Source organism: Natator depressus, chromosome 1 (assembly GCF_965152275.1).
Source record: "Natator depressus isolate rNatDep1 chromosome 1, rNatDep2.hap1, whole genome shotgun sequence".
NCBI classification, from domain to species: Eukaryota; Metazoa; Chordata; order Testudines; family Cheloniidae; genus Natator; species Natator depressus.
The window spans coordinates 229780321-229794357 of record NC_134234.1 but is presented as its reverse complement, the minus strand read 5'-3'; the positions used below and the strand labels follow the sequence as shown (position 1 = coordinate 229794357).

The window sequence follows — 14037 nt, the reverse complement described above, 5'->3', positions numbered from 1 at the left end:
GGGTATTAATTCTGTAGAAATGCCCCATACATCCCAACTGAAATGGCAGCATCAGTGCTAGAACACAAAGTCTATACTCCTGCATTGTTTTTCATGTTCAGTATATAGCAGTAATAACAAACATTGTAAGGCATTTCTGAAGAATTATTGGCCAGTGGATGTGGATTCTTATAGATAAACAGCCCCATGTACTTTACCTTCAGTATTCACATCTGGCTTACTTCTAGGCTAGGCTAAAGGCTTCAAGGTTCAGGTTCAACGATGAATCAGACTTAGGGCAAGAGTTTGGATTTGGATTCAATGGCATCTGAATCTCACAAACTTCTCTCATGAGAATTCCATGAATCTCCAAGATTTCTACCATCTTGAACGATGGGACTATCATGACACTAGCCATTACAGTGAAATTTTGGCTGAAACAAGATAGGACTAGAAAACAGATCCCTTCCAGGTTTGGATTTGACCTCAAGCCAGAATGGTAAAGATGGCTTAAATCCAGAATTTCTTCAAAATTCTAACAGATGTGAGATTGCTGTGCTAGCCCCTCTTTAATATAAATATATTGGTGTATAGTCCTGATAAAAATGTGTACAGTAAAAAACTACAGTAAAATATCCATTAAAATGTTTGCATTTCATTTGCTTCTTAGTCCTGACCTGTTCTTGCTTCTTATACACCTCTTGTTTTGTTTCTCTTGATCACAGGGACCTTCAGGAGCTTGATGACAGCACCCAACTACCTTTACTCTGTCACTTCTCAGAAACAGCTGAAGGCCTCACCACCATCAGAGCATTTAGGTTTGTAAACATGCATTTCCTCTTCACTGCCTAATCCTTCAGAGCAGTGCACAAGTCTTGCAAATAAATCAAGATGTTTGTTTTTTAAATGAGCAGCCCATCTTGGTTTATTTGGCATCTTATAAAACCACCAGGCCTACAGGGTTGCCAACTGTCTAATCACACAAACCCAAACATCCTTGCCCCCCTCCCAGCCCTACCCCTTCCCCAAGGCTCCGCTCCTGCCAGCCCCTTCTCCGAGGCCCTGCCCTACTCGCTCCATCCCCCCTCCCTCTGTAGCTCACTCTCCTCCACCCTCACTCACTTTCACTGGGGTGGGGCAAGGGGTTGGGGTGTGGGCTCTGGGCTGGGGCCGAGGGGTTCGGAGTGTGGGAGGGGGATCCGGGCTGAGCCTGGGGCAGGGGGTTGGGATGCAGGAGAGTGTGCAGGGTGCAAGGTCTGGGAGGGAGTTTGGGTGCAGGAGGGAGCTCAGGGCTAGGGCAGAGGGTTGGGGTGCAGGAGGGGGTTTGGGGTGCTGGCTCTGGGAGGGGGCTCAGGGCTGGGGCAGGGGGTTGGGGTGCAGGAGGGTGTGAGGGGTGTGTGTTCCTGCTGGGTGGCACTTACCTTGGGCGGCTCCCAGTCAGTGGTGCAGCGGGGCTAAGGCTAAGGCAGGCTCCCTACCTACCCTGGCCCCTTGCCTGTCCCAGCCGGCACATCCCTGTGGCCCCTAGCGGGGGCAGGGGGCTCCATGCACTGCCACTGCCTGCAGGTACTGCTCGTGCAGCTCCCATTGGCCACAGTTCCCAGCCCCCCAGGTGCCGCAGAGACATGCTGTCTGCTTCCGGGAGCAGCACTGAGCCAGGGCAGGCAGGGAGCCTGCCTTAGCCCCACTGCGCTGCCAGAATTTTAGCCCCTAAAATCTCCCGCTTTGGTGTCAGTAGGCTCTGGGAGATAGAGCCCAATTCCAGGCGAGTCCCGGTGAACCCAGGAGGGCTGGCAACCCTACAGGCCTAACATGATAAGTGAGATCACCGAGGAGCAAGCTGGGCTCTACTGTTAATTCAGTGTTTGATGCTGAGCATATCATTTGTCTTTGCTGTGCCATAATTAAATCATCTTGCAAAAGGAAGACTCAGCATTTGTATTATTTTATTTGTTTATTTTGATTCACACAACTAATGGAATGGCACCTATCCATGGCTCTGGGTGCCCTGGAGAGATTTTTAAAACCTCCATCTAATTTGCAGTATCAATCCTTGTAGGACTTCTGTGGAATTAGGGATGACGGCTTTTTCAGGGTGTAGCATTTAAACTTTTCAGAGGTTTTGTTCAAACAGAAAATCATGTGTGGCCAAGATTCCTTTGTTTTCCGTGGAATGCTCACATTTTGGGTCCTGATCCTGCATTATATGTACACCCGGAACTCCCATTGCAGGATCATGCCCTTTACGGAATGAGCTATCCATCTAGTTACTTACAGGCTTCTTTACACAGGGACGCTCATGAAAACTAATCCGAATTAACAAAAGATGTGAATTTAAAGAGGATTAGTTAAACTTAATTAAAACCTTGTGTGGACACTCTTACTCAGAATTAAAGTGGCCTTAATTCAATTTAGCCTAATTCACTTTGAAATTGAATTAAACTAAAAATGTTGAAAATTATTTTTCCTGAGTGTCCCTGTGTAGACAAGCCCTTAGGTATTTATGTGATACCCATTATCTGAGCACCTCACACTCTTTAATGTATTAAACATCCCTGCAAGGTAGGAAAGCATTATTATACCCATTTTACATATGGGGAATGGAGACAGAGAAAGACAAGATGACTTGTAAGGAAGTATGTAGTAGTGCAGGGGACTGAAGCCAGGTCTTCTAAGTCCCAGACTAGTGCCCTATCCACTGGACCATCACTCCTCTCTGATAATTTTATGGGTTTGTAGACTTTCTTGGCAGGAAGTCTTACATTTATGATAGCTATGTCTTCGCACACTGGCTCTGCAATTGGATTTACTTCAAAAGTGCTCCAGAAGTGAGTCATATCATAAGAGAACAAACAGCAGATGTTAAATCATAAAAGAAAAGATGGATCACTAGGGGATCAAGAATGTGCATGAAAGCAGAAAAGGTCACTGCTGGACTGGATAATGAAACGATTATTAAATTATCATATGAGATTAAGCCACAGAATCATAAAAGATACAGCCACTTTGAGGAGCTGAATGATGTTAGCAGTCATTCCCACGCACAAGACACTGACAAAAACTGCCACTGGTCTTATCAATGGAAAATAGAAAAATGTCATCATTTTGTTTGAAACATGATCTCTTTTCTTTTTAAGACAGAAAACTGTAATATATACACAAGAGGCACAGAAAATGAGTGACTATGTAACCTCATTCCAAGAGGCCTGTTCAGACTTTCCAAGGCATATATGTGTTTTCCAATTTCCATTAAACGTGCTTAGCTAAATTCTACTCTCAAATGCCCTAGTGTAAATGCAGAGTGACCCCATCAAAATCCCAACTTGATTATCACGGAATGCCAAAATTAGTGTAAGTTGTACTCATTTTGCACATCCATGGAATTCCAAATCAGTGCCAATTGCATTATATTGCTACTTAAACATGCTTTTTGACCAAATTAGACCCAATCTGTAACCTAGACCAATGGTTCTCAACAAGGGGTTCACATACCCCTGGCAGTATGCAGAGGTCTTCCAGGGGGTACATCAACTCATCTAGATATTTACAACAGGCTACATAAAATGCAGTAGTGAAGTCAGTACAAACTAAAATTTCATATAGACAATGACTTGTTTATACTGCTCTAAATACTATACACTGAAATGTTAGTACAATATTTATATTCCATTTGATTTATTTTATAATTATATGGTAAAAAGAGAAAGTCAGCATTTTTCAGTAATAGTGTGCTGTGACACTTTTGTATTTTTAAGTCCGATTTTGTAAGCAAGTAATTTTTAAGTGCGGTGAAACTTGGGGGTACGCCAGACAAATCAAACTCCTGAAAGGGGTATAGCAGTCTGCAAAGGTTGAGAGCTACTGACTTAGACCACCTTTTCCATCACTGCTGAATTTGACCCAGATACTTCCATTGTAGTTGAGATTCTTTAGGCAGAATTTGGCCCAGTATATCTGTTTCCACCAGGTAAGGTGATAAGCTAAGGAGAGCTCCATCCAAAATACAGACTTGGGTAGGCGGGATTCAAAATACCATGATCTCCAACCTATGTGAACATAAGAACGGCGATACTGGATCAGACCAATGGTCCATCTAGCCCAGTTTCCTTTCTTCTGACAGGGACTGGTGCCAGATGTTTCAGAAGGAGTGAACAGAACAGTGCAATTTATTGAGTGATCCACCCTTTGTCATCCAGTTGCAACTTCCAGCAGTCAGAGATGTAGGGACACACAAAGCATGGGATTGTGTCCCTGGCCATCTTGGCTAGGGGTATGTCTACACTGCACTTTCATTGGTAAAACTTTTGTCGCTTGGGGGTATGAAAAAACACACCCGTGACCGACAAAAGTTTTACCAATGACAAGCAACGGTGTGGACAAGTAACGATGCGAACTGCGCTCTCCCACTGACAAAGCTACCACCCCTTGTTGAGGGTGCTTTAATTTTGTTGGTGGGAGATTGTAGGCGGGAGAGAGGTCTCCTGCTGACAAAGAGCAACCACACTGCGTGCCTTACAGTGGCAAGACTTTAGTGGCACAGCAGTACCGCTGTAAGCTGCGCAGTGTAGATATAGCCTAATAGCCACTGATGGACCTATCCTCCATGAACATATCTAATTCTTTTTTTAACCCAGTTATACTTCACAACATCCCCTGGCAATGAGTTCCACTGGTTGACTATACATTGTGTGAAGAAGTACTTCTCTATGTTTATTTTACAACTGCTGTCTATTAATTCCATTGGATGACCCCTGGTTTGTGTGTTATGTGAAGGGATAAATAACACTTCCCTATTCACTTTCTCCACATCTTTTATGGACCTCTATCAATATCTCCCTTCAGCCTCCTTTCCAAGCTGAACAGTCCCAATCTCTTTAATAATATCTCCTCAATATGGAAGCTGTTCCATACCCCTAATAATTTTTTGCCCCTTTCCATACTTTTTTCCAATTCTAATATATCTTTTTTTGAGATGGGATGACCAGAACTGCACTCAGTATTCAAGGTATGGGTGTACCATAGATTTATATAGTGACATTATGATATTTTCTGTCTTATTGTCTATCTCTTTCCTAATGGTCCTTGACGTTCAGTTAGCTCTTTTGACTGCCGCTCCACATTGAGCAGCTACGTTTCCCTTGAGTTAAGCCTACCCCCTCATGAACAGAGCTTAAAGGGATTTGAGATCAAAGGATGGCAGGCCAGAGCCTCCTTAGAAAGCTCTCAGCCTTGCCTTGCAGGCTGCTAGGCTTACACAGCCCCCAAACAGACCACACTATAAACTTCAAGTGAGCAGGCACTCGGCAAGCAAGCACACAGACAGGGAGAGACCAGTGATCCTCTAACCACCACAATAAATGGAGGTGTTTCCTGGCTCTGTTCCGTCACTCAGTGTAGGTTCTTGCTGCCATGGCTGTGGATTGGGAGAAAAATGGGGAGGGTTGCTGCAGGACTGGCAAAAGTCCTGTTGCGTTCGCAGCAGAAGAGATGTTAGGTAGTGCGACCAAAGCCCTAAATCCAAAATGAAATACTAAGTTTTATCCATCCAGATGACCTGCTAACCCAGCAGATCAAAAGTTGGACCTAGTGCTGCAATGTGCTGAGTGCCTCCTGAGCATTTCTGAGTACCCTCACCTCACGCTATCGTCAATGGAAGGTACGCATGCTTAGTGCCTTTCAAGAGGAGTTCAGCACCTGGCAGGATCAGTCCTTTTATTTTAGAAAACCAAAATGGGCTGGGAATGGCAGGGGGCAAGGGGCAGCCCTTGAGAAGCTGGAAGCATCAGGTTGGAAGGATCACATCTGGTCACTCGAATTTTCCACAGCCCCTGGTGAGAATCAAAGCCATTCCATTCCATTCATCTGTTTCTCCCTGTCAAGCCAGCCTTACATCTCCAGAGTCTCAGGGCTTTCTCAGCAAGCTAATGTTTACTTATTATCTTTTTAGTCACCCCCTACCTTCTGAGTTAATTATGTACCGGGATGAAACAATGAACTCCCTCAAGTAGTTTACCACAAAGCACCACAGTTAAATTAGATTGAGATTTCAGTGACCTTTCCTGTTCGTCATCTGACAGGATAAAAGTCTAGGAATGTTCAGAAGATGAGTTGGATTTGGATGAAAATAAGCAGATTGAGCGTGTCAGAGTTTCCATTAGGAAAACAGGGGGGTTACTGCCAAATAGAAAGACACTAACAGAATATTCACTGTATTTTCACCCTCCCACTCACTGCTATGACAGAAGGTTCTTTGCCTACCACATCTACAAAACATAAGAAATATAACCAAGAAAAAAACTGGAACAACTGGGAAACATCAAGGATGGCCTTCAGCCATCCATGTTATGATCTTCTCACCGCAAGGTCCTGAACTTTTAAATACCAATTATTTTGAAATTGGAGGGGTTGCGGTGGTAAAACAGTTTATGAGCTGTTGAGTGAAATTTGGCTATTTCTTTAAGTGATAATGCTTAGGACTTGATTAAGTAGTATGTGAAGCAAGAAATGGCTGCCAGGCTGGGCAAGCACCAAGGGCCAGATGAGCTGTAGTAAATCACGATAAATCCCTTGAATTCAGTGGAACTAGGCCAATTTACACCAAGTGGGGACATGCCCCCAGAGAGTAGTTGTGAGACTTACATAATCTACCAGCCTTTTATTGAGTATTTTACTGGTTTCTAAACATCATTGCTATTACACAGGAGGGAAAACCAACTGGAAGCTGAAACACCCATTCGCTTTTGTAATTTAGAAATGGATTTATTATTCAGTTTTTCGGACATTTTGTGGCTGTCTGAGGAAATGGCTGAGGTAAAGGGTTGAATGGTGGTGGTGTGTCCATCAGCCCAATACATGAAAGGCACTGGTTGTGCTGAAGGACTCAGGCAGTTGGCTTCTCAGTCAGATTTTGGCTGAAATATGAAATCTCTGGTCCACCCTTGCTCCAGGGTGTAGTAATTCGCTGTTAGGTTATCTCAGTTGATTAGCATTTTGAGAGAGAGAGGGGAGCCAAGGCTCTGCCTATTCCCTTCCCCATCCACCTGATTTTGCGGGTAGTGTGGGTAAATAATGCCTTCTTACTGCTTCACATCTGGTCTGGTTAACCTATGCAGGGATGTAAAAGGGGTTCCCACTCCCCCTTACTATGCTTCACAGACATGCACTCTGACCCACAACCCAACCCAGTGCTACCATTTGTAGAACAAGGTACTGCCTAGTGTGAGTAAGGTGTGGTTCTGAGGGGAGAATTTTGTCCTAAGTTTGGTAAAAGACACAGTAAGTTCAGCAAGCTGTTGGGTTTTTTAGAACAATTGAAACTTTTGTGCATGTGTGTGTTATAATGTAACCACTTTGCTGTCTGCAGGCATGAAGCCAGGTTTAAACAACATATGCTGGAACTGACGGACACGAACAACATTGCCTACTTGTTTCTGTCAGCTGCCAACAGATGGCTGGAGGTCAGGACGGTACGTACAGTTTAGTCCCCACTATGGTTTTGAAACCTTGGAAGCAAACAGAGACTTTGCCTGATGCACAGGGCTAGATAATAGTTTAAATTAATCTCACAATGAGATATAACAGTTTTGTGTACAGTGATCCTTAAAATAGCTCAGGGTTGTTTATGTTATAGCAGCAGGGTTTTTTATTTATTTTTTGGCTTTCTTGGCTTGAGGTAAGAAAATACAAGGCTCCTTCATACTTCGGTGTTGGGATGTTGATTGTTCTGAAAAGAGTGCAACAGAAAATATCTACATAACTTTGAAATAAGACTCTCTGTTCACAGAAATAAATTCTTCTACTACCGTGCAACATCTGAGGCCCTGCCCAAGTGGAAACTATTTTCAAAGGGGCTTTGGTAGTTTTGCCAACTTTGCAATAATTCTGCTTTTGGTTTTTATGTCACCTCTCATCTCTCAGGACCCCAAAGCACTTCTCAAATGATGGGCCCAGGACTGAGGATCTCCCTCACAGCCTGATTCTGCCAGGATGCCTTCCAAAGTCCATAGGGCCATTTGTGGAGTAAAATACTGCTTGACTTGAGTAAAGATGGCAGAACTGAGCCTTGAGTAAGGGAGAGCTGGGGATTTGGCAGCAATACACCCCGAAACAGAGAGTCAGATTCTTGGCCTTGATATAAGTTCTCAGTGAGTGGGGTATAAGGAGCCTCCCTCCATGTTCATGGTCTCCACAAGGGTCAGGCAGAATTATTGCTCCCTCCCTGCCTCACCTGGCATTTCAAAGAAGGGCCAAGGAGTAGGCAGGCCCATGTCCTTTCCCTCTGTGCCAGAGACTGGGACCAAAGCTTCATCCTTGGAATGGTTTCAGAGTAACAGCCGTGTTAGTCTGTATTCGCAAAAAGAAAAGGAGTACTTGTGGCACCTTAGAGACTAACCAATTTATTTGAGCATGAGCTTTCGTGAGCTAAAGAGCTGTAGCTCACGAAAGCTCATGCTCAAATAAATTGGTTAGTCTCTAAGGTGCCACAAGTATTCCTATCCTTGGAATGGTTTAGTGTCAGGTACACTTCACCTGCATATAGAGATCTCCATGTGGCATTCTGCCTCCTTGGACTCCCTTGGGGCAGCACAGTTCTGCTCCATTTCCTACTCTGGACAGGATCTGGCTCTGAGTAAGATCTCAGGGTTCAGCCCTGTACAGTGTCAATGAACTGCAGTAATGCCCCATTTGTACCCAATAAAAGAAAGATGAAGTTTAAGGGCAAAATCCAGCCCTGGTATAAGCTGTTGCAATTTCTAAAAATCTCCTGATGTTGGACCTGCTGAAGTGGGTTTTAGCCCACAAAAGCTTATGTCCAAATAAATTTGTTAGCCTCTAAAGTGCCACAAGGACTTCTTGTTGTTTTTTCTCCAAAAATACATATCTCTTCTATCAGCTCTTTGGGATTTTTAAAATACTATGTGGAAGAATGCAGTGTTGCCAAGAAATAGCTAATTTGGCTGTGTCCAATGGTATTGGTATCACACAGAGACGTATGGGTTTCAGAGTGACTGCACAGCTCCTATTCCAACAGCTGATGGAGACCCAAGCGTACTGTATATCTAATGCACTTTCTTGCTACAGAGATTGGGTTAGAGGCTACTATCATCTTCACTTTAGCATTTCCTACAAGCAGATTAATTGAGCAGTATTCGTTGCAAATCGTAGAGGGAAAGATTCTTGGATGGGAAGAGGAGAAAAATCAGATGAAAAAATGCTGACTCTGAATGCATGGGAGAATTGCAGGGGCAAATTATAGAAATTAGGTGTCAGTGACCTGACTGTGTCTACAAATCACATCAGGTACCTAGAAATCTACAGTTGATCATTTTTATCTGAAGTCCTGACATTAGATGCAAAATTTGGATAGTAAATGTAGAGGATGGATTGAGTTTTTATCCATCTTTAAATAGCTAGAGTTCTACAAAACAGAACGCAAACTGCATCTTTAGGGTGAAGTATTCTCACCTCCAAATGGGACAAGTAAAATCTTCGGCTAAAATGATGCATATAAAATAACTCCTTTATTTCATCATCCATCCATCCATCTGTGAGGTTTATACTGGTCTCCATCACTCTGGTAACTGAGCAACTTCCACATACAACCAATAGCAATAGCAAAGTCCCTAGTGGACTTCATGGAGTCTCTGGCACTTCTTCCTGTTTGGGATCAAAACTCTGCTGGGGAGTTGGGACAAAAGGGAGTGTCAGTGGTGTGAGTGTCATTTTTTTGCTGGAAAGGATTTTTCAAAGAAGAAGGTTGTTTTAGTGACTAGTCATTTTGGATGTCTGCTTTTTGGTGCCTAATTTGAGGCACTTAAATGGGTCTGATTTCCAGAAAGTGCTGATCACTTTTCCTCTGAATATCAGGCTCCTTCAAAGTGTCTCATGTTGGGCACTTTAAATGACTGGTCCCTTCTGAAACCTTAAATGTCTGAACTGAGGGCAAGGAAAGTATAGAACATGCTTTGTGATATTATAAGGCTTTATTTTGTCACTGGACTTTTTATCCAACTTGTATTATAGGATCTGTCTTTTTTTTCTCTTCCTTCCTTCTTAGGACTATTTGGGTGCTTGCATAGTTCTCACTGCAGCTGTTACGTCCATCACCCACGGGTCTGATTCTGGTCTTCTGGGCCTGGGTCTCCTGTACGCACTGACGGTACGTACCAGAACAAACATCAAGACACGTGAGACCAATCTAGTAGGTTTAAGGTGGTTTTAAAAATATAGATACGGGTTATCTTCCAACTTCCTTAATCTCGAAAGAAACAATCTTGCAAATAATGGATACAGGCCAAAGCTGAGTGAGTTCAGGACAACTTGGACTTGCTTCAGGTTTTGTGAGCCAATTTAAAAACCAAAAAATTCCCAGGCCCCGTGTGTTCCCAAGGATAGAAAGAAAATTAGAAGTGCATACTTGGCCCTTGTGTGCACTTTGTTTTGCACTGTACAATGTTGTTAAGGCTGTGTAACGTGAAACCAGTTGTAAATGACGATCCAACAGATCTTGCAAAATCAGAGGTGATGTCTCCACATTTTTGGGATCAACCAGATGCTGAGTACTGTTATCTATCCAATTCTGAATATGAGTCGGAGTCTCGAGGGTTGGGAATGGAGCAGTTAGCTGTGAAATGTCTTGGTGAAGGAGATTAAGGCTGTGGGTTTGTGCAGATTGCTGAGCGGGATAGCAAGTGGGCCCTGGATCTTTGAAACTCACTCCTTTCCCAGGTCCATAGACACCAAAGTTTGTTAGCCTTCAATACACACTACAAGGTCCATTTTTTATTCCTTGCATAGTAAGAGATGGCTGGAAATGGGAAGGAATAGGGTGGGATTTTGATGGCGTGTGTAGGGGGGAGGTTGATTAATTTTTTTTTTAGCAATGTTATTGTTGGTTATTTAATTCAATCGAGGTGATGGATGGTTCTCTTGATAAGTGTATTTTTAAAAGATTGTCAACGATGCCCAAGGTATGTCAAGAGCTTAGGATGGGTGCTCTTATATTGTTGAGAGAAAAATAATTGAATAAATTAAGGGAGGTAATAGGAAATAAGCCACAAGAGGAGGAGGAAGAGTCTCATGGATGGGGTGGTAGAAAGCAGGCTGCAGTTTGCCAGTTATGTAGCATTAGTGCTAGGGAGGGAGGCTGGGAGGAATTGGGTATAGGTTTAGCACCAAGACTGGGCTTGGTGGTAGGCTAGTCTGAAGCGTCAGCCAGGGAATTCTCAGTGGCCGCCTTAAAGATGGCTTTAAATCCCTTTTTATTTCTGTATCAGCACAAAGAGGGCTTATCAGTGGCCCAGAATCTGCTCCAATAAGTTATGTTAACAGCACATTCAGAAGATTCCTTCTAATGCTGTTTAGTTAGCAAAGATATCTGGAAACTCTGAGATGTCCGTTCAAGGTTTGTAGCTACTTTGTATTTGCAGTTTGCTTGCAAACAGATGAGAAAGAGTCAGCCGTTAACTAAAGTTTGAGACAACATTTAAAAAAAAACCTCTTAAATAATCTCTACATTGTTACCTCCCTCTTTATGCCCCAGCACATCACTTGCAAAACTTTGGATGTGGTCCAATCATTGGCTACCCCTCTTGACAGGTTTTCATTTGTTTCTCTTTGGGAGCCCAAATGTGATGATGTTTGGAACTGGATGAGAGCAAAGCATTCATACTGCTGTCCCTTGGTAGCTCATAATCATAGACCCAGTCCCCTCCAACGCATAAAAGCATCCAAGTTTCTGGCAGTTACACAACCCTGATGCAGATTTAAATGAAATGCCAAGCTCTCTGGATGCCAGGCTTTTATATCAAATCTGTGTTTGTAATTCCCCAAGCAGCAGGATTTTCTGTAAACACAGTAAACCTCCAGCCTACAAAGCTGAACATGGAGTTAGGTTTCTAAATGGCAAGAGAATTTCTTCATGCTACTCCTAGGAATTACTCTATCATTCTTGCATACCGCTGAAGACTCTTGACTGACACTAAAACTTATTTCAGAATTTCAGTGCAAATTATTTACTGTTAAACTCCATCTATTGATTATTTGTAACAGTGTTTGTTCAGTGGAAAATGAGTGGAATTGGGAATTTTGTTATTCATAACAAACTTTTTATTTGGCAGATTTATCCCTCTTTCCTTTTTGCAAACAAACTGCAAAGTATTTCCCCACTTTTCTGTGTTCATAGGATCATTTCACAGACTATGGGTTGTCTGTGAATTAACTCTATAAAAATGAACACCTGAAGTTCAGTTCCTAAAACTATATTGAGGCCTCTAAATAAGTGGCCTAATTTTCAAACATACTTAGCACCCAGCAGCTCCTGCTGAGGTCAAGCTACTTATTTAAGCACCTCAGTGTGGATTTAGCCCCCTAACCTTACACAGCCATTTTATAAACCTCAGCCTGTGATTTATTCATTCTTGGTTAAGAATAAATTCACCTAAATTATATGGTATTGTTTTCTCACTCTTGGCTGGATGACTGACATTTTGTAAATGGGGGAATTAAAAAAAAAAAATCAACTTGCAAAAAATCAACTTGCAAATTGTGGCCTGGCTCGCTTGCTCCTGCCTCTGTTCAAGCCCACAAACGGCTCAGAGATCTTTCACTGGTAAAACACCTGCAATTTATTTGCAATATTTGTTTTCACCACCCTTACACACTGTACAGCCTTACACCTACAGTGGCCTCTGCTTCTGAGTGAGAGAGAGAGAGAGAGAGAGAGAGAGAGAGAGCGAGCGAGCGAGCGAGCGAGCACATGGGCATGCACGGGTACATACACACTCACTCTTTCTGCTTCCCCTCTCTCACTTCCTTCCTGTGCCTTTTTTATCATCTGCCTAATGGGCTAATTAGCCTCTTCGTTCTCCTCAGCCCATCAGTTAGGCACAGCTCTTCGTAATGAGGTCTACTCTAGAGTAATTAGAGTTGCAGTGACCAGAGCACTGGCTCAGCTGCTGTTGCCCAGCACCCTCTTCATAAACATGTAGCCAACAATGAATCTCTTTTCTCAGGCCTGAATGCAGGCGTTCAGACAAATAATAGCACCTCCATAAACAGAAACTAGTTGTCTAAATATTGATGGAGAAACAAACAAAAAGGTCTTGAATATGGCCAAACTGAATTGCAAGTCAGATTTTTGGAAACATATCTATGAACAATACATATTATTCTTATCTGACTAGCTCTAAAAACAAGTTTAATGCCCCCCCCCCAAAAAAACAGATGATCTTAGAGGGATTTGGTATTTTTATTTTAATTTCCAAAGCTGTGTTATTGAATACAAAGTTTTAACATTAAGTTTTATTTCCCTTTTATAACTATAATTTCTGTTGCTGGTTTTTATTTTTTGCATTAGCAATCTTACCTGAACATAATGTATTACAGAACAATATCGGTATGCTAGTGGCATTCTTTGCAGGAAATAAGACTCTGTGTAGTATTGTAGTGATACAAAACTATATGTAGTGTTGCTAAAAAAGCCCTTTACCCATGTATATTATAGGAAGTGGTGTACCTCCAACAATCTGTTCCTATAGCAGGCGATCAGCAGACACCACAGATTTGATTGATTAAATGTATTCTCTGTACACACATGCACATCATACATCATTTGAAACCTTATGATGTCTTCTTTAAGGTGAGGTATGATGTAGAGCTGTCAAATGGTGCCATTACCATAGAAACAAGAAAAAGAAATGACACCATCAACATGTTAAAATGACCACTTTGAAATACTTGTATTTCTCTGTTAGTTTAATATAGCTATGTATTATCTCAAGGCATAAAATTAGATTTCTTTGTGACCTTAAAGCATCCCAACAACAATCTACAGGGTAAAACAAAATCTAATGATAAATAGATACAGGTCTCATTGAAATGTAGTAGCCCTGGTGACATTTCTAGTCAACATCATTATCATAATCTTAAAAAGAAAAAAGAAAAGGAGTACTTGTGGCACCTTAGAGACTAACCAGTTTATTTGAGCATGAGCTTTCATGAGCTACAGCTCACTTCATCGGATGCATAGCATATTGTGGAAACTGCAGAAGACATTAT

General features: G+C 42.4%; 1 protein-coding gene across 4 annotated transcripts in view; it reads left to right on the top strand.

Moving 5' to 3' along the window:
- The window catches only part of ABCC9 (ATP binding cassette subfamily C member 9), a 131810-nt gene that overhangs the window by 98794 nt on the left and 18979 nt on the right, over window positions 1–14037 (top strand). For all 4 annotated transcript variants that reach the window (XM_074937588.1, XM_074937581.1, XM_074937574.1 and 1 more), the window contains 3 exons: window positions 705–797; window positions 7343–7445; window positions 10037–10138. In XM_074937588.1, the coding sequence (XP_074793689.1) occupies window positions 705–797; window positions 7343–7445; window positions 10037–10138 (298 nt within the window). The remainder of the gene's footprint in view (window positions 1–704; window positions 798–7342; window positions 7446–10036; window positions 10139–14037) is intronic.